The following is a 27,369-nucleotide window of genomic DNA, read 5'->3' on the forward strand; positions in this document are numbered from 1 at the left end:
TCCTCGATCCCAGCAAACAACTTCCAATCTGTTGTCTAAACCTTGGATCTCTCCAACCTTAATTGGGGCAATGCCCTTCTGGAAGGCTTTCCGATGACCACTCTGGCACCCCTGAAATATATCCTACATGATGCAGCACAGCTCAAAGGACTCTGTAAGGGATCAAGAGTAAGACTCGGACACAGTGGCATGTTAAATGTTGGTTATAGACTTTCATTGTTAAAATAAGAGTGGTTGGGAAAATCTGATCAATCCCTAACTCTACAAGGGTTTTCCCTGCCTCAACAAAAGAATGTCTGTGTGGGATGTTAAATGAAGTGTACCCAGTCCTGTGTCCAAAACCCTAAACTGACCCTTACATGCTAAACTAAATACAAGGTGAAAACTGGGGATTTCCGAGCTATAAACGTGTAGCTTGTTCTTAAAGTTTTAAACATCTGAAGTGCAGAAACGAAAAGGAAGAATGTTCCACCAGGAAAGGGGTTCTCCCTTTCCCCTAGATTTCTTTTTATGGCTTTATATATTGTTTTATACAGTTCCAATGTATCCAAGGGAAGGCTTGTCCCTTGAATGTTCTCCAGTATACCATTTATTTTAATTAAGCTTAACCTCATTGGGATCTGGTTTCTCCCTTTTCCATTTTATCACTTTTCCATGATTCCAAGAAAGGGTTCTGACCCCTGAGCTTTGACTTGGTTCTCCGTACTCCTGCCAGTGTATTGTAGTTTATCTTTACAAAGTGGTATTGGTCCTCCCTTTGATCAATATTCCATACTTTCAAGGTGGGGATTTTTTACCCTTATGTTCACTTCTTCTTTCACACCTAGTTTACTCTTCTGCCAGGGTGTCACAACTTTCTAATTTGGGTGTGAGTTCCAGACTCAGTGTTTTCCTGGTTCACTATCCTTCCAGGCTTCTTCGCTTTCTTTTCACTCTTTCTTGTATCCAAGAAACAATACTTTTCCAGTATTCTTGTCCAGTATTGGATACCAGACCCTTTCTTCACAATGTGATCACTGCGCTGCCTGTAATGTCGACGAAAATGTCGACACCCACTACGGCGCAGATGGATCACTTTGCCTGCATCCCCCTACCAACATTGTCCTAAACACTCCTGCCCCACTTACCTTTATGGCAGCACATTTCTGTGTGCAACACCCACTCCCCACTATCCCTGTAGCGTCAGTTTCTCCCACTTACGTGGATCTGAGCTGACGCTGCAGGGTCCTTTATCTTTTTTTTGTCTTGCAGTATGCGGGGCACACACCCGACTCCCATTACAGCAACCAAGAGGAGTGAGGGACATCCATGCAATCCTGCTCCGATTTGGCCGCAGTAATGGCAGTCGTAATTTCTTAAAATGCTGACTGTGCAGTAAATGTGGAGTCAGCATTTTAAAGGTGCAGTAATTGTAGGTTTCCAATTCTATCACTTTCACCTATGCGTTTCGCAATGTTCATATCTGTAACAATTATATTGCCTTCTCCTATGCTTTTTGCAATGTTAGTCTCATTTCGATTTCCTTCTCTTGGGCTTTTTCGTATTGTTCGTCTCTATTAATTATATTGCCTTCTCTGTTTGGGCTCTATCATTATGGTGCAGGCATGCAGTATTCGCCCTGAATTGCCCCAGTAACCCATGTGCTCTCCCTGGGCTTACCAGTGTTAACCGTGTCTTTCAGCGTTTGTCGTGGTTCTCTATCTTCTCCGCTTAACGCCCGTTGACCGGAAACACTGGCCATGAGCCGCTATGTACCTGCTAGGCTTTCCTCTGTGTCTGGCAGCTTGAGCTGCCCTTGACAGGGACACAATTAACTTCTCCTGGCTTGTCTTTGCTGCAAACAGTCTGCATCAGCTTCTGAGCTGCGTTCCGCTCTCCCCTCCCCCGGTGTCCCAAACAGCATCCGAACAAGGGGATGCAGTGGCATGCTCAGGCTCTCCTCCTTTTGATGCTCAGCGGTGCGCCTTTTAACTGTCCTGGTCTCACTTGGTAGTTTTCAACAACTAGAATGCTGTGTTGGTTTGCCATGTTTAGTCATCCTGATTACTCCGTCCCTCTTCCTCGTCTCAGTATTAGCAAAGGGGTGTGGGGGGGACAATATATAGTTGACTACGAAAGCGTGGAAATTCAGCGTCCACATTAAAATAAGCTGTATAGGAGTGTGGTAGAAGTCAGTGGGTGTTCCTAGGAGTTGCCACTAAAGGTTTAAATCTAATACTTTTTACTCCCTGGAGTTTGTCTTCTCTACGTGGTCCTCTCGCAGATAACCACCCACCGGGGCAGCGTCGGGCAGCTTCTGCTTTTCCCTGGCTACATAAGCGAAGCTTCGTTCCAGAGAATCTGACGATTTTGCTAGGTTCATCACAACTCCCAAATTCGACTGCATCACCCCAACTTCTGAAACTGCACCGGCTCACTCTGCAAATCATCTCACCTTCTAAACCTGCTTCATATACAAGGCTGTCGCCCTCAAATCCCTAAACTACCTGGCTGAGAAGCTCAGCATCTCAGCAGAAGTAAAGACAACTGCATACCTGAACTCTGCCAGTGCAGGAAGGAATGAATCAGAAGACTGGTCTACGTCCCCAGAGGCTACAACCGCCTCCCCATCAAAACAAGACTCGTCCCTTTTGCTTCTACATTTTATGAAGGCACCCAGGACCCTCCTCTTCAAGGAATGGCTGCTTCCAAACACTCCAAGCCCCAATTTACCCGAGACTGGGAAATCTGCTTTCTCGTCCTACCCTTGGTTGCTTGTAGATCCCCTTGCTGTAACCTCTCGGCTCCCCTTGCGAAAGACTGTAGTTGATGATGCTTAGCTATCCTGGGTTCACCTTTGTGCTGTGATAGACCAAAATGTGGCTCTGTGGTAAAGTCAGATGCACATGAATGTCGAGGAGTCAAACTGCATTTTGTCCGGTCGCCACCTATCCCTCACCCCCAAAGTAGAAAAAAAAACACCCAAATAAACTAGCAGATAAAAGGTAATTTCCGATTCCAAAACGGTTTGAGATACTGACTTGGAACAAACTGGTGCATGCCCGGTTGGCTACCCAGAGCCCAGTACTGCCGGGTGACTTTGGAAGTATATAACATAGCATGATGCTCTATACCACCTCGGCTGAAAGCGGCACCTTGAGCCCTAACTTAAGAATGATAATCGTCAGTTACCTACCTCCTGATGGGACAGATTTGCTTACATTATTCCTTTCATTCATGCATGCTCTCCATTACCCTCCCCAGCAAGAGATTCACACATAAACATTGAATAATGTGAGGCTTGATTGTTTCATTAGTAGTCATTTGGGTGGCATGCTGAGTTGCATCTTTCACTCAGCTTTTTCAAATGCCATGGTGCGTAACCTCCAAGTAATCTCTTTGGGAATGCTCCGCCTTCTAGGTATTTAATTTTCAGCCCATCCTCATTGCTAGTAATTTTGTGTGCGTGTCTCCAAGTAAACTGAAGGCCAAAGGTATACAGACACTTCAAGTAGGTCTGGGTGGGGACTGTTCAGTTCCGACCGCTTTGACCACATACTCTGTGGAAAAACCTTCATCTAATTGAAGTTGCAATCCTAGCAGATGAGGGCATTTTTCAGTGCTTCAAAAAATTGTTTTGGTTGAGATGCACAAATCACCCAGAGCTGTGGATGGTGATTTGAACTGTCCAACTGCTACTCCCCTAACCATCCTTCCTACTGTACATTCTCCCCATCACCATGAGGCTAAAACAACATCCGATAATCACAACACATCTCCTTTCCTTGAATGGAAATTAACACAATAAGTTCTATCTTTGTTTGAACAAACTATATACAAGGAACTCACATTTTGCACTTGATGATTCAAACAATTTTAAAGGACTTTCTTCAACCTCCACTCTTTTCACGCACTTGATCATATCCTACCTATCATTGGCACACTTATTACTGTATGCCACTTTCTCACCAATCTCCTTTTCCCTGACTACAACTGTTCTTGCCCTATCCAACTACGCAGGAGTTATGCGTGTGTAACCCTTCCTTCATGTATGAGGCATCAACCCGACACTTATGGTATTGGAAGCTGATAGAAAGGATTGCTTCCCTCCAATCACACCCATTTGGCCCCGCAATCCTAAAAGCATCCATTAGACCTCTATTTACACCCTCTACACCACACCATTGCTCTGGGAGTGGTACAATGCTGTCCTTTCACATTTAATCACTTGTGAATTGGGGACTATTGCCCTGTATGCTACATGGTATCCCTTACCTAGTGAAGATCTCTAAGAACAACTGCTCACCGTTCACTGTGGTTTCTCAACACCTTCACCTCTATCCACCATGAAAACGGGTCCACTAATACCATCACACATTAGGTTTTTGTCAATGCTTGTATGAGGCGAGTGGCAGGGGATATGCTGTGCTGCTGATAAACCAATACCCTTTCATTTTTAGGTCTAATTTGTGTAATTTGTTTTCTTTTAAATCTGTTTTTAATTTTTTTTATTTACAGTTTACAATTATGTCGCAGTCTAAGTGAAAATAAAGCCCAGGAAAATCTCACATTTACAGGTACGTGTTTTTGTTTTCATTCTGAGAGATTCTACAAAGCCACATGTTCAAAGGCTTTTAACTGTTCTGACCATAGTGTGTGAGTAGGTGCAACAAACAAAGTAATTTACGAATGAAAATTGTGCATTTCAACTACCTCCAGTTTTTCAAAATAAAGTGCATATTTTATAGCTTTAATTGAGGGGAAAAAGCAATATTGTTCGCAAATGAAATTTGCATTCTAGCATAGCCTGGTATCTTGTCTCTCTGAAATCCACCACTAAAGTACATGATTATCTGAGATGGGACAAAGGGAGAGGGCTGTATGAGGTGGCATAAAACTGGGCACTGTTCCCCCCCGAATCTGGGTACACTTTCTTTCATTTAAAATATTCCAAATAAAACATTTGAGCAGAAGTTGTCAAAGTGAGTGTTTGGGCTAAAGTGAATATGTGAATATCCTACTTTGGAGTCCCATAGATGAAGTGCAAAATTTGCACTAGCCGTTGGAGGTTCATATTTGACTCCTGGCAAGTAAGAAATGGTGTGCTAATTTTTGTTGGTACCCCGACCTGTTTGACCTTTCAAATATATTTCACAGCCGGGCAAACCCATATTTCCTGGGGGTGGATCAGTAAGGGAGGATCTCCTGGGTAGGGGAGCTCGGGGTTGTGCTCGTGGAGGGGGGAGAGGGGAGGAAGAATACCCCAGGTGAGACACGGTCAGACCTAAGGGAAGACGACATGGAGGAACAAGTCCCTTTTAGGTTTTTTCTTTTTTAACTATTTATTTCGGTTACAGCGTTATCTATGCGTTACATGAGATATCTTGACTCGCTTTATAGTCAATGTGCATGCAGCTTGTCCTTTACCCCCTCCCCGTGGTCCCTCCTCTGCCCACTCTCTGTGGTGCTCTAATGGGTTGGCGACCCGTCAGGGCTTTGGGGGCCTAGAAAGTTCGATACCAGGCGGGATTGAAATGTTAACGCCGGGAATCGGGGGTGGTAGTCCAATACTGGGGCCCAGCAGTCGGTGAAGCGGTGGAGAGACCCCTCCTTTGCCGCTGTGACTGTCTCTGCCACCAGGATCTCCCAGACTTTTATCCACCAGAGGGCCAAAAGAGGACCCTCCTGAGCTTTCCACCTCCGAGCCACTGTAATCTTAGCTGCTAGCAGTAGGTGTGTGAGCAGTTTAGCAGATCGGCCCGCTCTGGGATAGCAGTCTGGGGTCTGCTACCCCGAGAAGGACCACCTCCGGGTCCAACGGCAGTTTGTGTTGGGTGATGTCTTCCGCAATCTGCTGGACCTCCTTCCAGAAGGTCTGTACTGTTGGGAATCCCCACCACTTGTGGGAAAAGGATCCACGCTCGCCGTTCCCTTAGGTTTTTTCGGCAGTTCTAGATCAAGCACCCTTCCACCCAATGAATCTCCCTTACCTAAATCCAACAATTCCTCCACATCTGGTAAACCTATTGGGAATCCAATCCCTGTCGTCCTGTTGTCTATCCGATCTGAGTCATTCTTCTCACCGTCCCTCTATTATTTTTTGAACTCCCAATTAACCAAACACTACCATTCCCACAATCCCCTTGTTCATTTCAAGATAATAATCCCGGTCATTCCAGTTTGCTCCATAAGCCCTACCAATCTCACCCTTGTAAGTGTACCGACCCCCTGCTAGTACTATCATTCCATACAACACCTTTTCCCCCATCCTACCCCGTAGGATATCGTAAAAATCTACCACCCCCTTCTTTTGACACAAACACTTTGTCACACCGTGACAGACAGCGGACTGCAACCAACGCAGTTTTCCTGACCTGTACCACCACAAGGGTCAAGCAAAGCCAGGCAATTGACAATAACCACGCATACCCAACAGCCCTTTACTTTGCCCACAGGGATGAAAGGCGGAGCACGAAGGCACACTTCGAGCAAGGCCGAACGCACAAGGGTAAGGCTACACCAAACCAGCAGTTCAAACTGAGGAGAAATGCAGCAAGACCGGGAAGGATGACTAAGGAGGAACTGCCTTTGCCCTTTTCAACTCAAGACTTGCAAAGCCTCCGAAAGGGGAATCGTAAGACCGGGAGTTACAGCTGGCATGTGGAGCAGCAGATGCCAACAGTACATGGGGGTGTTGAGCTCACCTGGTCTCTGCGGAGGCGTTGGGGCATGGTTGCAGCCCTCCCTGAACATGAATCACGCCCTTCAGGCCTCTCCCTCAGTAGAAAAGCTGTGAGCGGTCGTACATGGGGATACTGCTCCTGTGAATTATGGAAGATAAGCTCTCTGTCCTGCTACTTCTGGCAGGGGCGCATCGAATTGGATCTAGTTCCTTCACTGATCCCTGATAAGGATTAGTCCAGTCCAGCTGCGATTATGCTTCTCCTTATGATTGGTAAGTCTTTCTTGAGCTCTTGTGAGGCTGTTCCTTCTGTTTAATATTTTTATATGTTGCTCCTATTTATGCCTGCGATAATGTCTCTCATTTTCTTCCCTTAGATGGAAATGCGGCCACAATGCAGATGTGAGACCCGGCGGGATGGAAGATGGATGCTACCACAATGTTCGACAGCAGGTAAGTGATGGTTTAAGGAAAAGTGTGAAGTATGGCGAAGCGCAAGCTTAAACTGTTTTTTCAATGTCTAACCTGGTCTTGTGTTTTTCCTTGTAGGCGCTGTCGTCGACGATGGAGGGTGTCATGCTGCGATGCCAATATGAAGATTTCGGCGTTCCGGAAAGTGTAAAGATGAGTATTTGGTACGCCGAAGAGATGCAAGGTAAGAACAGCTTCCCCCCAGTTGGTAAGTATGCTGGCAGGAAGCAGGATGCCTAGGAAGCAGGATCTTCAAAGGTATGTCTGACCTCGGGTGACGGTGAGCGTTATGCTGCTTGCAAGTGCAGAATAATGCGAAGCGTCTGTCTTGAGGCTCGGGGCAGCTTATATAGATGAGCTCATGGGCACGCCCGTTAAGGCCGGCTTACCAGCCACACCCTGCCACTCCTAGAGGGTGAAACCAATAGGGTCCATACTGCTATAAATTCAATTAGGGAGTTACTTGAATGATAAGTTATTTAATGAGTGTACCAAGAAGGTATCACTAAACCAATACATTTGGGCTACTGCAGACTCAGAAAGCAATCAGGGTACTCTCATGTTGGTACAAAAAGACATCATAGACAAGAAATGCATAAATAACTAAAGAGAAATGGTGTGGTGAACCGATAGAAACACTTATCTGTTGGTTGAACATTGAAAACACAAACACAAACAGAAATAGTAGTCTTACTTCAAAAATTTAAGAGAAAACAAACAAAACTGCAAATTCTAAGAGATAACCTAAAACTGAGCCAACACTCTTAGATTTGACTTGTATTCAGCAAATACACAAGTTTTTCTTCAGGATTGGCAAGCTTGGATTACTCTGTTCTATTTTGTTGACAGGTCTGCCTACGTGACACTATCTCTCACCCACAAAGGACTGAACAACACTGCGCCCCCATACATCTTGGCCAGACTGACCAGAAAATCCTCTACTCACCACACCAGAGCTTCTAACCACTTCCTACTCGAAACGCCCAGATTCAAACTAACAAAAGCGGGTGGAGCAAGCTCCCCTGTTAGAGCCGCCCATGCATGGAATGCTCTACCCACTGCACTGAGAGCTAATCTACCTTACTCTAGATTTAGATGCAAGGTGAAAAGCTGGCTCTGGACCAATGATGACTAATCATACTGATCCCCCACTGTAGGACCGGATCAACCACTGCAAATAATGACCACGTTACCTCTGAAACCTGACCATAGACTCGTTGCCTCTTGGGATGTGAGATACCTACATTTTGAATCTCGTGTATACTTGTATTGTAAAAACGTCAATAACACATGTAATGCAGTCTCTATATGTAACTTCTGTAGGCAACCTAAGCTTAAGTATTCTTGCAACGGCTGTGCCCGGCTACCCCTGGGTTTGGAGCGCATTATCAAATACTAAACTAAAAACAGCAGATTAAGTAGACATCTTGAACACGTTTTGGCAAAGAGCCACCGGTCTGGCAAATTATTTTTTTGACACGTACACGTAGGCAGACCCGTCAACAAAATAGAACATAGAATAATCCAACCTTGCCAATCCTGAAAAAACTTGTGTATTGGCTGAATACAAGCCAAATCTGAGTGTTGGCTCAGTTTTAGGTCATCTCTTAGAATTTGCAGTTTTATTTTTCTCTTAAATTTTTGAAGTAAGACTACTATTTCGAAGGGATTGTGTCCTCCAAAGTATTCCTTATCTTAGATAATTTGTCTTCAGCTTGCTGGCCTAGGAAATTTTTTCTCTGTAGAGGGCGTTGCCCCTCGACAGCCACTGTATCGGTGCCGACGTCACCATGCCCATAAATAGCCACGCGCGGCATCTGTTGCTCAGTTCCATTTTTCCGTGCTTCGTGGGGCCTCGGAATATCGTTGCTCAGTCAGATGAACCTCTTATATTTCCTCGAGAAAACCAACTCGTACTCGATGGCTTCCTCATCCGAACCGACGACTCCACGGTCCGGCTTCAAAAAACTGTCGAGACTGCGGAAAGAAAATGTCGCTAACGGATCCTCACAGGATCTGTTTGTGGTGCTTGGGAGTCGAGCACCATTGTCCGGAGTGTGAGGACTGCATGTCCATGACGGCAAAGCCTTGAAGGAGCGCAAGGGGAAGCTTGAGAGGTAAGTCGGTTAAAACCTCCTCAAAAGTTTCTTCGGCCGAGGCATTCGTCTCCTCGCCGTCAAAAGCATTCCCATTCTAGGTCTCAAAGTAGCTCTCACCACTCGTCGAGATCTAGTCACTCAAAAAAGAGACGTCGAAGATCCCCTTCCTCCTCTTCTGTTTCCCCAGAAATGGTCTCCTGCCCCACAAAATACAGCTCTCGGGCTAAGTGGGTGGAATTCAGGAAAAAGATGCTAAGTGTCTTCGAGAAGGCGGCCTCGACCCCCTCGAAGACAGCTGAGGGTGATACCCCGGGTGAAAAACCCAAAAAATCGAAACGCCACGAGTCGTTGCACCCGGCAAAAGAGTCCACCTGAGAGCACCACGGGCCATCGGGTAGCAAGGCAGCTTCTTCGATGTCGAAAGTCCCTTTGACTCATGGATCGGCGCCATCAAGGCCGTTATCGAAGGGTTCTTCGACGCATCGGTCGATCGAATAGACGCCATCATTGACAAAAGAAAAAACCACGGCTACTTCGCAGCCAACGGTTATACCCAGGGCCTCCAGCACGACTCTGAGAAAGCTGTCGACATCCTCGAGCAGGATCCCAATCCTCTCGAGTTCCTTGAGGCCTCTTCCAGTTTTCTCGATGCCTTTCTCTGCGCCTTCGAAGCTTTTCACATCAGCGTCGACATCGACTTTTCTTCGACCAATAATGACAAGTTTGGCTCCTTCTGCTTTAGAAATGGGTTTTACACCATTTCCGAGGTCAGAGTACCCCAGAACCTTATCTTCAATCTATGAAGAAGGGGAGGATTCTGATCAAGAAAGACCCTTCGGGCTGCAGAGGACCACACCACCTGTTACAGAGGTTTTTACCTCTGAGGAAAGAAGGTTGAAAGACCTACAGGAATCCTTACATGAGGCAAGTGGGTTGGACACTTCCCCAGAAGTGGAATTTGCCAAACCAGACACAGGGGAACATGCCGAAACTCCGTATAGAACCCTGATTGCAAGAATTATTGAATTCATGGGTTGGTCTGCGCCTTCACCTGTTTTTCAACAGGATGACCTTACAGACATACTAGATAAATGTCCACAGGAGGATCCTGTGGTCCCTTTCCATACAGCTTTACAAAGGAAAATGTCATCAAATTGGGAAACTCCTGAGGTTATCCCTGCAGTCACAAAACATTGTCAGCCAAGTATAGGGTAGCTGCGGCTGACCCTGAATATTTATCAAAACACCAGACTCCAGAGAGCCTGGTGGTTCAAGCGGCAACTTCATCAAGAAGCAGATCCGCTTATCCTACTGTTCCACAGGACGGGATGACAAAAGGTACGATTCTATGGCAAAAAGTCTTTTCTGCTTGTAGTATGGCGTTGAAATCCATCAACGCCACTTGTACGCTCGCCAGGTTCAGTCACACACTGTGGGAGTGTGCTTCATCAGTGGCTGACTGTATACTGGAAGGAGATGAAAGGGAAGCCTTCCTTAACATCATTAAAGATGGCAAAGATGCCATGTGTGAATCTCTTCAAACTGGCATTGATTCCGCTGACAGTATGAGCAGGGCCATGGCGGCAAGTACTACAATCCGCAGGCATGCGTGGTTACGAAAGTCTGGCTTTGCTCCAGATGTACAAGCCAGACTTTTGAATATGCCCTTTGACAGCTCTTCTTTATTCGGTAAAAAGGCTGATGACAGTCTGGAAAGGTTGCAAATATCTAAAGCAGCAGCAAAATCTTTAGGAGCTGCAATCCGCCAAACTCTTTTTCGCCCCTCCGGAACCTCTGGGAGAGGAAAGTCCTTTCGCTATTATTCCGCATTCGGGAGAGGCAAAGGACAGCTGGCTCAAAGAGCCCAAAGGAGATCCACCCGAGGTGGGCGGGTCAAAAGTACTAGGGCCGCAGCAGCAGCAGGTGCATCTTTACCCTCGGCATCTGCATCAGCTGCCCCCAAACCACTCTGAGGTCTTTCCACACAAAACACCTGTATGGGGCAGGTTAACTCACCATCTGATGGAATGGCAGGCTATTACGTCAGATGCTTGGGCATTGGAGACAGTTGCCCAAGGTTACTGCCTACCCTTTCTACGCTTCCCTCAGTCATCCACCGGGGCACAGCTCTCTGAAAGTTCCAGATCCGCTCCTCTTGCAGGAAATTGTAGACCTGCTAGAGAAAGGTGTCATAGAACCGGTACCTGTAGCAGAGAGGAACAAGGGCTGGTACTCTGTCCCCCCCTACTTTCTCATACCGAAGAAAGACGGAGGACTGAGACCTATCTTGGACCTATGAGAATTGAACAAGTTTCTCAGGAAGGACAAGTTCAAGATGGTAACTCTCTCTCTCAGATCCTTCAGGCCCTCCAGCTCCAGGACTGGCTGGTATCTCTGGACCTCCAGGATGCGTCTTTCCATGTGACAATCCATCTCAAACACCGGAAATACCGGAGGTTCGCAATTGGCGGCTCTCATTATCAATTTCGAATTCTGCCATTTGGCCTGACCTCCGCCCGAGGGTCTTCACCAAGCTAATGTCAGTAGTGGCTGCAAGTCTAAGTAGGGTAGGGATCTACCCCTACCTGGACAATTGGCTGATCAGAGCTGCATCTTTGGAACAAGCTTAGATCCAGCTAGATTATGTCTGCCACTTCCTTCACAAACTGGGCTTCTCCCTCAATTTAAAGAAGTCACAGATGATACCATCACAGAGACTCCAGTTCATCAGAGCGGTCCTGGACACTTCCCTGGGAAAAGCCTCGCCACCAGAGGTGAGGGCTCAAGATATTCTGCAGATTGTCAAGTTTCAAAATGCCCAACATCTCCCAGCCTTCGACTTTTTGAGATTGCTAGGCCTCATGGCATTCTGCATCTTCCTTGTGCCAGAGGCTCACCTGAGAATGAGATCTCTCCAGTGGGCACTAAGAACCCAGTGGCCACAATATTCAGGAAGAATGACAGATCTCCTCTGGATTCCGGACAAGGTAGCCCACGACCTTCAATGGTGGGCCTATCCAGAGAACATATTGAAAGGAGAACTGTTTTGACAACCATGGCCGGATATAACAGTAGTCAGACGCCTCACTCGCGGGGTGGGGAGCCCATGCCAACGACTTGACCATCAGCGGTCGTTGGTCTCCATCGGAGTCCAGACTACACATCAACCTATTAGAGCTGAGAGCGATCAGACTAGCGCTGAAAGCTTTCCTGCCATCAGTACAGGGGAGAAATGTCCTGATAATGACGGACAACACGGTGGCCATGTACCTCCTCAACAAAAGAGGAGGCGTAGGGTCACTGCCACTGTGCAGGGAGTTAATGCAGCTCTGGTTTTGGGCAATTCAGGAAGGAATCTCTATCGGCAGTTCACCTAGCCGGAGAGAAGAACTTGATAGCGGACAATCTGAGCAGGCAGAGCAGAGTCTCCCACGAGTGGGAGCTAGCTCAGGAAGTCCTTCAAGAGATCTTTGTCCTTTGGGGAACCCCTTAGGTGGATCTGTTCACCACCAGTACCAACAGGAAGTGCGATCTGTTCTGTTCAGGGGAATTTGCCCCGAGAGGAGCTCTATGGGACCTTTCGACTGGGAGTTTCCACTCCTTTACGCGTTCCCACCAGTCCCTGTTATTCCTCAAATGATCAAGAGGTTGAGAAGATTCTGGAAAACCCTGATCCTATTTGCCCCGGACTGGGCCAGGAGAATGTGGTACCCGGACTTTCTGGATATGTCCATCTGCCCTCCAATCCGTCTTCCACTCAGAGAATCTTCTCTTGCAGAAGGGAGGTCAGGTTCTCCATCCAGACATCAAAACCCTCAACCTTCACGCTTGGCTTCTGAAAGGTTGAGGTACAAGGATTGGGACCTCCCTGATGACTTCATGGAGGTGTTGCTTTCGGCCAGAAGGCCATCAACAAAATCTTTATACCGCTGCCGTTGGAACACATTTTGCAGCTGGTGTAGAGAGGACAATATTGACCCTTTTTCATGCGGTACACCAACGGTGTTATCGTTTCTACTCTACTTGGCAAACTCGGGCCTTCAAGTTGGCACTGTAAAAGGCTATCTCGCTGCGCTATCAATCTTCAAGTGCACTGCGGAGGAACCATCATATTTGAAATTACCCTCAGTAATACAATTTCTCAAGGGATTAACTAATGTCTATCCTCCAAGACCATTCCAAGTTCCCTTATGGGACTTAAATTTTAGTCTTAAATTTCCTAATGGGTACTCCCTTCGAACCACTCCACTCTTGTTCGCTGAGATTTCTTACTCTTAAAACTGTCCTATTAGTAGCACTAACATCTGCTAGGAGGGTGAGCGAATTACAAGCTCTATCTTGTAAACCCCCCCCCCCCCCCCCCCCCCAATAACATTTTCCATAAGGACAAAGTTGTCCTACAGATGAAGCCTAATTTCCTCCCAAAGGTGGTTTCTGAATTTCACATTACTCAGAAAATTACCTTACCTTCGTTCTGCCCCCCATTCCCCCCACCATCCGAGGAAAGAGGAAGAAAGGCTACATAGGATGGACCCACGGCGAGCTCTAAGCTTTTACATCAGCAGACTTGCTAGGATTAGGCAAGCAGACCAACTGTTTGTAGGCTACTCGGGTCACAAGTTGGGACTACCAAACAAAACAGACCATTTCCAGGTGGATTATTTTGGCCATTCTGGATTGTTACAAACTGGCAGGGAAAGGGACCCCTCAAAATCTTAGGGCTCATTCAACCAGGGGTATCGCAGCCCCTTCGGCCCTCCAAAGAGGGATACCGGTCCGAGACATATGTGCGGCTGCCACATGGTCGTCCGCACATACATTCACAAGATTTTACAACCTGGATTCCTCCGCTAGTCAAGAGGCCAGATTTGGCAAAGCCGTATTACATTCGGTTCATTCCTAAAAGGGATGCATGACATTCTTACTCCCACCTCCAATTACTTAACACTGCTATGGGAGTCTATCTAAGATAAGGAATACATCGGAGGACACGATCCCTTCAAAGAACAAGTTACTTCTTACCTGGTAACGTTCTTTCGATGGGATGTTCCTCAGACGTATTCCTTATCGCCCCTCCCATCCATCCCCACAGTAATACTTCCCTTGTGGTTGCAGCTCACGCTCCTTCACGGTCAATAGCCAATTCATGCAAGACTTATCTTATGCTACAAAACGGAACTGAGCAACGGACTCCGCGTGTGGCTATTTATGGGCATGGTGACGTCGGCGCTGATACGGTGGCTGTCGAGGGACACCAACTCGGACGTCGACGCGCAGCGCCCTCTACAGAGAAAAAATGTCCAAGGCCAGCAAGCTGGAGACGAATTATCTAAAATAAGGAATACGTCGGAGGAACATCCCATCGAAAGAACGTTACCAGGTAAGAAGTAACTTGTTCTTCTGTTTGTTTTTAATGTTCAACTGTTTAACCAACAGATAAGTGTTTCTATCTGTTCACCACACCATTTCTTTTTAGTTATTTATGCTTTTCTTGTCTATGATGTATTTTTTTAAAATAAATGTTTCATGTTTTCAACATGAGACTACCCTGATTGCCTTCTGAGTCTGCAGTAGCCCACATGTATTGGTTTAGTGATACTTTCTTGGTACACTCATTAAATAACTTATTCAAGTAACTCCCTAATTGAATTTATAGCAGTATGGACCATATTGGTTTCACTTCGTTTACAGTCCCTCTCCATCACTGCTTTTGGGACACTTCCCCCTTCCTTTGGGTTGAATACTCCTAGAGCGTGAGCATGTGTGAAGGCAATCATTAGCAGCCACACCCAAGAATACACTTGGGGCTGCTTAATGGATGGAATGTTCAAGGTTAATGTATCCTGCTTAATGGATGGGAATGTTCAAGGTTAATGCATCTGAAGTGCTATGTCCATCTTAAAAGCTTTTTGGTGTTAAATGGATGTTCTCGTTTACCTTTGTTTGTGAGACCGGCACCAAAGGTGCCAGGACAGTGTCCACCCAGGTCTCTTGTGCCTGCGACCCCTGCATGCCTGTGCCCCTGACTTCATGACCATGACGGGGGGGGGCGGCCTCCCACGTGGATCAATCAGGCGGGGAGGCAAGCTACTAAAGCGATACTATCCTTGACTCCAGAGATCAGAGAAACCAACGGGATCACCACAGCCGGTGAGTCAGAGGAAACTGATAGAAATCGAACTGTGATGGGCCCATGGTTGCAAGCAGCAACATTTTTAACGCAAGGAACGTGAAGAGAAAGAACTTTTGTGTGTTTGAAATATTAAGAAAGCCCAGACAAGGACCAGCTGCAGAGTGGTCCGGCACCGGACGGGTTTTCATTCGAAGGACTCTCGCTGGCACCCTGGTTTTGAAATTGCTATGACCAGAAGGCCCCAGGAAAGGAGAGGCGAGAAGCGTCAGTGGTCTTACAAGGATCACGTCAAATCCCTTGTACAATTGAAAGTCTCTGCCCTGTTGCCATGAGAAAGCTAGGGAAAGGGAACCTTGCTTTCTGATGAAAATAAACATACATGAACTGTTAAAAATACATGAACTGTGTTAAAGAAGGCCGTAGTGCACTCGACAGAGGGAGGCCCATTTTTTGCAAGGACGATCCGAGCCTAGCAGAGGTATATCCTAGGGGTGAAGAGCAATTACCCAAGGTGCAAGAACAACCGAGAGAACATTTTGTTTGTTTTGGCATTGTGAATCAGCGGACCTTTTCAAGGCAGGAGATTTTTGCAGGAAAGAAACTTCGCCTCTGAAGGTTTTGATATTTTTAAACTGGAACGGTAAACCTTGTGCTGACAAGGCCCAAGAGTGTGCGGTGCTCAGAAGTCCTGCCTAGACCTGTCCTTAAAACGTGACGAAGGGAGACCCAGCCAAACCATCCTAACTTATAATTTTGTGAACACTTCTTTTCTGGTGAACATAATACCACACTCTTTTAGTAAACTTAGCGGTAAGGATTGGCAATGGGTTTTTCTTGGTACAGGCCCTTTTTATTTGACAAGACGCCACTAGGACTGCCTTACTATTATTTGATGGTCGTAGCTTGCTTCCATCTTGGATTTAGAATTAGATTAGGCATTTATCTCGCCCATTATAAAGTTCACTTGTGTCTGTCTTTACTGTTGCCCCATGAGTTCCTTATGGTGTCCTGGTGGAAAGTCCCTGTCATTAAGGCATTCATGGAAGTAGTAAGAAGGCTTTTCCTCCTTCCACCCCCTATTTCAAACCCGCCTCCAGAGTGGGACCTAAATGTGATACTCGCAAAGCCTCATAGGCCCCCCCATTTGAGCCTATGCACAAATCAAGCCTTAGACACCTAACATATAAAATGGCTTTTCTGGTGGCTATCGCCTCCACAAGAGTCCGTGAACTACAAGCTTTGTCAGTGCAAGACCCTTCCTTTGTTAACCACAAAGACAAGTTGGTACTAAGAACATACCCTAGGTTTTCACTTAAGTTCATAACCAAGTTCCATGTCAACCTGTCCATTGAACTACACACTTGGTTTCAAAACCCTTCAAGCTTTGCTCGAAAAACCTCCATACACTAGATGTAAGGAGGGCGGTTCTTTGCTATGTAAACAAAACCGAAAAACAGACTAACTATTTGTCTCCATAGTACCTGGCAGGGAAGGAGATCACTTTTCAAAAAATGCCATCTCCGATGGATAGTGAAATTCATACAGCTCTGCTACTCCCTATCCAACAAAACTCTGCCTTTTACACCTAGAGCTCCCTCTACCAGAGGTACAGGAGCTACTTTGGCCTTTATTGCAAACGTCCCGCTGGACGCCATTTGCAAACCAGCTACCTGGAGCTCCATCCATACTTTTACTCAGCACTAGTGCATTGACACACATTCTAAAGCAGATTCTCAGGTGGGACAAGTGGTGCTAAAACATCTATTTGTCGTTGTACCTTCTCACAACCCACCACCTTCTCCAGACACTGCTCGCTAATCTATGCATAGCGTGTGATCTAAGCAGATCCACAAGCCTCAGAAAGGATGCATTACTCACTGTATTTGTATTTCTGATGCTTAGATTAACATGCACCCACCCTTCCTCCCCTGTGGAGTAGACGGTGCATAGATGTTTTGTGGGCTTCATCTGCTATAAATCTGCTTTACTACACCTGTATTCTCGCTACACTATATGCAACCTCATGTCAGAAACAAAAACCATCTGAGGGACCTCGATGTGTGAAGGACCATGGGTACAGTGGATGTCTCACTAGGTATAGTATTACTGGCACGCCCTGTCGACGTTCCTTTTCGAGTTTCGAAAACAAACTGTAATACTCTGCAGCTACCACTAGATGTCGACCTATGCATAGCCTGTGAATCTAAGCAGATACACGCATCAGAAATACGATTATGATGAGTAATGTATCCTATATATTTCTGATGGTTGTGAATCTGCTTAGTCACATGCTGTGCATATAGTCTGACATCTAGTGGTAATCGCAGAGTATTGCATCTTGTCTTTCGAGGATCGAAAGGGGATGTTGACATGTAGTGTACCCAAGATCCTTCACGCGTCGAGGTCTCTCGGATTGTTTTTTTCCGTCCTGCTAGCTGGTCGCCTTATGCAGAGCTTGAAAAATTGCAAATGTAGATCTTTGTCTATGACTTTATTATTCGTCACCCATCACCGACGATTACTTCACAACCAACACCGAAGACCACGGAAGACCACTCCACACTTCGGCTCGGGTTGACGCTGTCAACCGCACGACCTCGGCCCGCCAGCCAGGCCTACACAGTAGGGAGAGTGGGGGTCCAGGGCTCTGTTTCTTTTCAAGAATGCATTTCCTTCTCCCCTCTCTTTTCCCTTGTTTTGCTGTTGCTATTAACCCGAGCTATGGACAGGACACCTTTTTAAATGTTGCCCTTCTTGCAACGGCAAGTATCCTTGGAAGGACACACACCGGAGGTAGTATCTACCTCAGTCACCACGAGGAGTCCTGTCGGTCTTGCAAGCTTTTACGTCCTAAGACGATAAACGAACGGCGAGTAAAATGGTGGGCAGCCTACGCCATGCAGCAGGCAGAGGGTAGCTCCCCCGCCGCCGCAGGTGTCTCGAGTGAGGAGGAAGTGAGCGACAGCTGTGGCTCCGACACGGATGCCATTGACCTATCTTCGGAGCAGCCACGCTCCGAGGCCTCTGTCCCCAGCAGGCAGGCCACTGGTTCTGCTATGGGGAGTGTACACTTCGGTGACAGGGACGCACACACTACAACACAAAGGAAAGCACACAACCCCCCCCTCCCCACTGCACCCCCCCCAGGCATCCTCAACGGACTCGTCGGGGCAGCCAAAGACGCCATATCGGTATGGCGATATCTTCGATGGAACCCACAGATCCACAGGGTTAGCCGCCTTCCCCGCAACTGTCTAGGCGGCATGCTTCCGGGGCACACAAGTAAACCAGTGCGTCGGCACCAAAGTTCATTAGAGCGCTGTGACAACTCTTAAGAGTGTGCCGGCGCATAAGGTTTCGGCAAGGCCGAAAACCATGGCGAAGCCGCTAGGGCCGTTGAAATCCCTTCCAGATACGCCGGAGATCCGGAAGAGTCTCGCAAACATCATCTCGGTGGCAAATAGGCCTAAAGACACGTCAAAGGGCACGTCCAGACGTCGAAGGTGAGGAAGAATATTCTGAAGGTTCCCAGCCCCCCTCGAAGTATTTCAAGCAAGGTTTGACGGCCTAAGAACGCAGGTCCCAAGAAGAGCTCCACCCATTATGGTCTTGGACGACCTAAATGCAGATCTTTCGTCTGATAAACACTCTGGGTGGGAACTAGAATACTTCAAACATAATGAGACGAATGTCCTAGGCAATATTAGCCGAAAACTAAGGCATGGGAAATTGTGGTATACATTTTTCCTGGATTGGGGACTGTCGTCGCCGTGTGTCAATCGAGATAACGAAAGATTGACTCCTACATGGCCGAATGGTGCATACTCATCGACCTTTGATTACATACAAGTCTCAATATTTATTAGAGGTGGTGACGAAGTTTGAGATTCGTAAGTCCCTCTTTAGTGATCATAGTATACTTAGTCTCATTTTGCCTGCAGGGGCAAATCCCGCTTGGTTTAACTTATCCGATTAATGTACACTTAAATCCCTCTAACAATAGATTGATCTGGCATGAGGGTAATTTCAAGAAGGCAAACGGGCTCTTTCTGAAAGTTCTAGAGGAATCAAAGATTGAAGGAAAGACGGTCCTCTTTTCCCACAAAAATGTTAGTATACTAGTAAGATGTACACTTGACACTTTTCCCACCAAGAAGTGGGCCCCTATGTGCAGGGCTAAACTTACCCACATTTACGATGCAATGGTAAGAGTAAAGAAAGCGGTCCTTCAGAAAGGAATCGGGCAACTCAGGAGATCCTCTCCCGATGCTGAAAGCTTGAATTTTAATATCAGAAAGTTTAAGCAATCTTATTAAAACTGGCTTATCGATTACAGGCACTCCCATCAGGAAGACATCCCCGAGGGATGGTTCTTCCAGACAATTCTGGTTATTGCTCAACAATCTGGAATCTCGTCAAGTTACCTCCCAAACTAATCCTATTTCCGAGCAGGTTCTGGTTAGGGCATTTTGATCAACTATATAGAAAACCAGCCTCAGGTAGGAATTGGATCTCAACCTTCTCTTCTCCCTGGTCTGTACATTTCTCTGTGTCTGATATAGAGTCACAAATAAAATCAGCTAGCTCCTCGAGAGTGGGAGGCCCCAATGGCCTGTCGAATGCTACATTTAAAGGGAATTCGAGAGGATGGGCAAAGATTCTTTATTTCCTGTTCAAAGATGTCATTAGAACTAAAATCATCCCTATATCCTCACATCTTTCCTACATTGTCTCAATTTTTAAGAAGGGGAAATAGGAGATCCCCAAACAGTTATCGCCCAATTGCTGTTCTTGACGCTGACTCAAAGATCTTTGCGGGACTGATACTAAAGGAAATAAATCGATGGATGAAGCAAGAATCCATCCTTTCCCCTCAGCAATAAGGCTTAGAAAGGATATCGGGACAGAAGTGGGTGGCCTTCTCTTGACTACTCTCCAATCTAGTGCTTGGAAAACGGATGCAACTCCTATGTACCTGGCGGCCATAGATCTTAGTATGGCTTTTGACAGCGTGGATAGAGACATGATCTGGGGGAAACTGAAAAGTCTGGGGATGCTCAAAAATCTGCAGTCGATTCTTATTCACCTCCAACTTCATTCTCGGGTGCAGATTAGGTTGAATATGGACGGCCTTCTCTCCGGCCCTCTGGAAATTAGGAATGGATTAAGACAGTGATGTCTCTTTGCCCTGACACTTTTTAATTTATATGTTTCTGAAGTGGGTACTTGTCAGGAGAAAAGTTCCTTTTATCCCTCCTAAAATCAGTGTTACTTCTTATTGCCTGGATAGCTTATGCTGACAATTTCCTTCTTATGGACCAGTCCCCTAAAGGCTTGCAACGTATGATTATGGCATTTCATGAATTTACGGTTGCAAATCACCTTAAAATCGACCCAAGCAAAACTGTAATAGTTACCCTCTCAAATAAGAATTGAAAGGAAAGTAGGAAGCTTTATTATTGGTTTTTTAATAATGAAAAATTGCAGGTTCAAACGGCAATGATATATTTGGGCTTCCCGATCTTTAACAAAAATAATCTAGGGCTGTATCGAGAGCACCTCTGAACCAATGGAACTCCCCTTATAGCACAACTAAAAATAGATAATAAATTTGGTAAATTTTCAATCACTCCACTACTTCGAGATTTTAGGTTAAAAGTTACTCCAAAAATGGTCTATGGTGTAGACATTTTCCAGATGCCGCAATGATAGAAATCGCTAAAATAGAATCTAAAGTATTAAAAGGTATTATGTACTGGCTTCCAAAATCATCCATCTCTATTGGAAGTCCTGCACTATGAGCTGGGACTATTAACTTTGAATTTCTGGATAAGGTGGCGCAGGCTTTCCCTCTATAGAAGAATGGTGCATGACTCGGGAGACAACCTATACAGAATTCTGGGACAAGGTCTTGAAACTGGCATGCCTGGACTTGACCAATTGGTAAAATTAAAAATCTCAAGTAAGGAAACCCTCTCAAAGTTGGGGGTGGATACCGACATTTTGATTGAAAATCCTGCCTATGTGAAAAACCTACTACAATGTGTAGATTGGTCTAACACCATTGCTAAAGTGGCTAATTCTAAATTATACTCCCACCTAATCGCCCACCAGGGGTCATGGAACCGTGCCTCCAAAAATATCCTAGTCGAGTTCTCTGTAATGAGATCATGTGATTTCGCTTCAATGTTTGTAATACAGGTGAAATCATGGAGATTCGTTCCAGAAATAAACACAGAGAAGCAACTAATATTGAGTTTCTCTGCAGGTTTTTTCATGAGCTTGAAGTGAAAGAAACTCTATTTCTGATGTTTGTCAATCTGCTTAGAATCGCATGCTGTGCATATTCCGACATCCAGTGGTAACAGCAGAGTATTGCATCTTGTCTTTCGAGAAACTAAAGGGAACGTCGACATAGGCGTGTCTGTAATACTATCCCTAGGTGACTTGTGTACCCAAGATCCCTCACTTGTTGAGGTCCGGCAGATTGTTTTTTCCCACCCAGATAACTGGTCGCGCTTATGCGGAATTCGCAAAGAACATTGCTATTGTCCAACGACCTTTGGCCGAATTAATCTATAAAGATATTTCATATCACGCCTTCCGTCCCATGTCTCGGCGGTACGACGTCCTTTCATCGCCTGTCTGTTCATCCCCAGGCTTTAACATGCACATTCCATCGAATGTGCTCATCAAAATTTTTAGGGGGGGTGGGAAAGGGTAGGTAAGGGTTTGGGCGGGTGGGCAATAGCAAAAAATAAGTGTGTGAGGGAGGATTGGGGGGGTACCCCACAAAAAAACAACAAAAAAACGATGAGCACATTCGATGAAATGTGCACGTTAAAAAGCCTGGGGATGAACAGGCAGGCGATGAAATGACAATGGAACCGTCTCAAGGGCTGTTCCAGTTTCTGCTGAACACCTCCGAGATTCGAAAAAGACTGTGATCCTGTCGGCGGTGCCGACCACGTGGCCGGGCCTTCCGCCGGCCTATACAGTAGGGAGAGTGGGGTCGGGTGGACATTTCTTTTCAAATTGAAAATGCCTTTCCCTTTCTTCCCTCCTTCCCAGTTGGTCTTAGTCACTCTGTGTAACCTCAGCCATGGAGAGGACTCCATTTAGATTTTGCCCTATTTGTAAGAGCAAATTCCCATGGAAGCCTAAGCACAGACGGTGTAACCAGTGCTTGCCGCTTGATCATAAAGAGGAAGGGTTTGCGGCCTGTAAGCTCCTCCGCCCCAGGACTTTAAAGGAGCGTAGATTAAAACGGTAGGCGGCCTACGGTATGTCCAAGGTCGGGACTTCTCCCACTGCTGCATGTGACGTCGGCGAGAGTGACTATCAGGCCTCCGAACTGGAGGTTGTTGACCTTTCGACAGAACGCTTGCGTTATGCAGTCTGTCCCCGGCCCGAAAAGCACGGCGTAAGCTCTGCTATGGGGAAGTCGCACTCTGGCTACAAAGACACACGTGCATGACACTAAGCACACAACCCCTAGCCTTACTTCGACTATGTTGAAAAAGACTTCGGCTCCAACGGGTGCACCAGTAATTCCAGTGATACCCGCAGATCGGCGAGATTGGCAGCCCTCCCCGCAGCCGCATGCGCACCTAGCGACTGGGCAATCCAAGACAAAGGGCGCTACCCCCAAAACACATAGTTCGTCGACACGCATCACAGGAAAGCGTACGGCGATGACAAACTAAGGACTCAAGACCAGGCCTTATCACTGCTGAAAGTTACTGCACTGCCGGAAAAGGTGGCTGATGGGGGCAAGGGCCCGATTTCACCGAAACAGGCTCCGTTACCATCGTCTGTTGTACCTATGCGCCTCCCGACTGGTGAGGACATCTAGTTCAGCCTGGCAAGAATTGGGGCCGCCGATTCCCAGAAACGGCAGGCTATGGACTCTCTTAAAGACCCAAAGATGTGCAGAGATCTAAGGATAGTGTTCAGAGATCTAAGGATAGTGTTCAGAAGTTGAGAGAAGGGCACAGGGATACCCCACCATCGGTCCCGCCAGAGAACTTCTCTGAGAGAGGGAGGAAGGACTTTCTTCGACGTTAAGGCACAGATCTCTACGTTTTTCAATGGAAGAGGGTGCTAGGCACACGTTTTCGACGGAAGACGTGAGAGACACCCTTCCACCCCTAGACCATTCTAGATCGTCAGTCTGGACTAGGGAAAAGTTTGAGGACTGCGTGGGAAGGCTGGACAAGTTTGTTTCACGGGCAGAAAAACCTACACCAAGAAGGCCAAGGGAGGAAAGCTCTGCTAACCCTAGATCAACATTTTCAAGGCTTTTTGACCCCTCTTTAGAAGACCTATATAATTATGACCTTACTGAAGAAGACATTCTACCAGTTAAGGTACAGGAGAATCCTTTCTATAACGAGGAGGAACACGAGTCCATTGGAGATGAGTCCATTGGAGATGAGTCCATTGGAGATGAGTCCATTAAAGACTGGGGGAGGACCCAGATGTGGGTGACCCTCAACCATGGCAGTCCCCAGAGTCACGAGACCCAGACCCAGATATTCTGGCTTTGCACTCTCCTCAAAACACCCCTACAAGAAATACCTCTCCTATTGATAACTAACATTTAATGTAATGTTACGTAAAGCAGCTGATCACTTCATAATTGCTACTGAAGAGGCGGATCCTGAAGCCGACTTCGTTGAGGATATTCTCGGAGAACCTGCCAACCAGCCAAGCCATCCCTCTACTCGATTGCTCCATCTTTGTCTACACCGGCTCTTACGAGAGGTGTAAACCCAAGAATTGAAAAACTCTTCCGCCCTTCTCCATCAGACCCTCTATTTCTGATGTTTGTTAATCTGCTTAGAATCACATGCTGTGCATAGTACGACATCCAGTGGTCACTGCAGAGTATTGTATTTTGTTTTTCGTAGTCGAAAAGGGGACGTCGACAAGGCGTGTCTGTATCACTATCCCTATAGTGACGTGCAGTGTACCCACAATCCCTCACGCGTCGAGGTCCCTCATTGTTTTACTCCACCCAGTTATTGGTCTCCTTTATGCAGAGCTCTTCGAGAGACATTGCTAAATCATTTCCTCGACCCTTGGTCGTTTACTATTATTTATAACCATACACATAGATCCCTCCCTCGACGCAGAAGCTGTTCTCCGCCGGGCAAGCTCTTCGACGGAGGGACGAGCGGAGGAGATCCTTTGGCGCTGCCGAACACATGGCCTGGCCTCGCCGGCCTATTACAGTAGGGAGAGTGGGGTTGTGTGGTCATTTCTTTGCTTCACTCTAAGAATGCCTTTCTCTTTCCCCTCCCTCTCTTTCAAGGTCGTAATCGCATTTCATACCCTCAGCTATGGAGAGGACGCCCTTTAGGTTTTGCCCGCACTGCAAGAGCAAATTTACCTGGAAGGACAAGCACACAGTGTAACCGTTGCTTGCCCCTCGATCACAAAGAGGACGGCTGTGCGGCCTGTAAGTTACTTAAACCTTAAAAGACCGCAGGGTCAAAAGGTGGGCAGTAGGTCTGACTCCTCGGCAGCTGCCGCCGTCGCCGAATGTGACGAGGAAAGTGATTACACGGCCTCTGCAACGGAGGTTGTAGACCTCTCGAAGGAGCGTTCCCGCTCCTCGGTGTCCGTCCCCAGCCCCGACAAGCCCGGCTCACGCCCCACTTATGGGGTCCGAAAACACCCCGGCGACAAGGACGAACACAGGAAAACACATAAGCACATACCCCCCACGGCACGCATTCGTCAAAGACGAAGGCAGCCATAGCGTCAACTGAGGCGTCGGGTCCACCGGCGCCTTCCGCCGACCGTAAGGGTCGCAAGCCCTCCCCACCACCGCTTCCGCGACTGGGCTTTCTGTAAATAAGGGCGCTAACCCCAAATCCTCAGGCGACGCGCCTCGCAAGAGTGCGTACGTCGCCAGTAAAGAGACTGCACTGCCTACAGCGACGGCGAGCGATTCCCTCGATGGAGAAGTTTCTCTCCGAAAGCCTCGCGCGTATAGCTTCGAAAGACGGCCAGAGACGGACGGCGGGTAACACGTCGATAACCGCTCACAAGGCCAAAGAAATGCAGAGGACGCCGGAGGGTAGGCTGGGACAGCTCCCACCGTCGACAGAAGACCCTAGCCAGCGAGAAGGTTTCTCAGAAGGCGAAGGGACGCTATCTTCAACGCTATGGGACAGAAATTAGCAACTGCAAAGAGAAGAACTTCCCTTTTCACTCCCAGACCGCTCTGTCCTACATTACTGGACTGTAGAGGGGTTCCAGTCATGTATGGACAAGCTAGACAGGTTCATGGCCATCCCAGAAAATGGGACACCCAAGAGGCCAAGGGAGGTACCCCAGGAAGGGCCAAGGGCTAAATACCCGAAGCACTTTAACCCCCTACAGGAAGACATGGACTCTTACGACCTCACTGAAGAGGACTCTCACTTCCATGAAGAGGATGAGTTTGTGTATAATGAAGACCAACAAGAAGAAGGTTTTCATGAAGGTGAAGAGGGCTACGAGGAGGTCCCAGGTGAAGGTGGCTCACAGCCCTGGCAGTCACCATCAGGGTCTACAGACCCCAACATTATAGACATTTCTTCTCCTCAGACCACACCTGTCAGGAACCCATCTCCAGTAGACGATCAGCCCACCTTCAATGCGCTACTGAGGAAGGCAGCAGCGCATTTTGAAGTTGAAACTGGGGATGTCACCCCAGATACTGATTTCATCGAAAGGATTATTAAGGAAAAACCTCCCACTAGTCAAACTATTCCTATCCTCGCCTCGGTTAAGAGACTACTCGCCCCATCGCTGTCCACCCCCGCGCTGGTAAGATGGGTCAATCCAAGAATTGAGAAATTGTTCTCACCCTCTCAGTCAGACCCATTATATATCAGGGGTCACTCAGTCCTGGACTCCTTAGTGGTTACTAACACAAGGAAGAGGGCTGGGGTTCCACTGTCAACCAGCGAGGCACCCCCAGACAAAGAAGGGAAAAAACTTTGCCTTGGGCAAAAGAATTTCCGCCTCGGCAGCGTTTTCAATTAGCATTGCCAATAATAATACATTGTTGGCAAGCTATGTCGATGCTCAATGGGGAAAGCTTAAGCAGGACATCGAAGAAGCCCCTGAACCTCTAAGGACACGCTTATTGGCTACAGTTACAGAAGGAGCGCTCGTCAACCAGAGCATCATTAAGAACACTCTTGATGCGGCAGAAACTGCTGGGCGTTCTTTGGTGCAGGGAATTCTGCTGAAGCGTCACGTCTGGCTTCGCAATTCCTGCATTTCAAGGCAGAAACGCAGGCGTCACTCATTAATAAGCCAATAGAAGAGTCAAATCTCTTTGGAAGGGCAGTGGACGATGCACTGGAAAGCGTACGGCGATGACAAACTAAGGACTCAAGACCAGGCCTTATCACTGCTGAAAGTTACTGCACTGCCGGAAAAGGTGGCTGATGGGGGCAAGGGCCCGATTTCACCGAAACAGGCTCCGTTACCATCGTCTGTTGTACCTATGCGCCTCCCGACTGGTGAGGACATCTAGTTCAGCCTGGCAAGAATTGGGGCCGCCGATTCCCAGAAACGGCAGGCTATGGACTCTCTGGACGATGCACTGGAAAATGCGAAGAAAGAATTCGACACCATAAAGACCTTAGACCAAATCTCAAAGCCTCCAAACAGGCGGGGATTTGGGAACAAGCGCTTTTTTCGTGGCCAACGCCAACAGCAGCAACATCATTACACTGCGGGCAACTGGCCCTCTAATCAGGGTACCAGTAACCAGTATAACCAAAGAGGACAACGCCGTGGCAAGGGCAGAGGCCGAGGCTCCAGCCCCAGAGGCACCCCGGCAAGTAACACCAAATGACCCGAAGGTTCGGGTCCCCTCCCATGCGTCTCCGGTTGGGGCCGGGTAACATTGTTCCTTTCAGCATGGGAGGGAATAACATCAGACCAGTGGGTATTGTCAACCGTAGCCCATGGGTACTGTATTAAGTTCAATCGGTCCC

General features: G+C 47.2%; 1 protein-coding gene across 2 annotated transcripts in view; it reads left to right on the forward strand.

The window, feature by feature from the left end:
- Positions 1 to 27,369, forward strand: part of THOC2 (THO complex subunit 2) — a 2,257,836-nt gene that overhangs the window by 94,641 nt on the left and 2,135,826 nt on the right. For both annotated transcript variants that reach the window (XM_069612670.1, XM_069612671.1), the window contains exon 2: positions 4,498 to 4,556. In XM_069612670.1, coding sequence (XP_069468771.1) covers positions 4,498 to 4,556 — 59 coding nt within the window. The remainder of the gene's footprint in view (positions 1 to 4,497; positions 4,557 to 27,369) is intronic.

This window comes from Ambystoma mexicanum, chromosome 5p (assembly GCF_040938575.1).
Source record: "Ambystoma mexicanum isolate Mex_15411 chromosome 5p, UKY_AmexF1_1, whole genome shotgun sequence".
In the NCBI taxonomy this organism is placed as follows: domain Eukaryota; kingdom Metazoa; phylum Chordata; class Amphibia; order Caudata; family Ambystomatidae; genus Ambystoma; species Ambystoma mexicanum.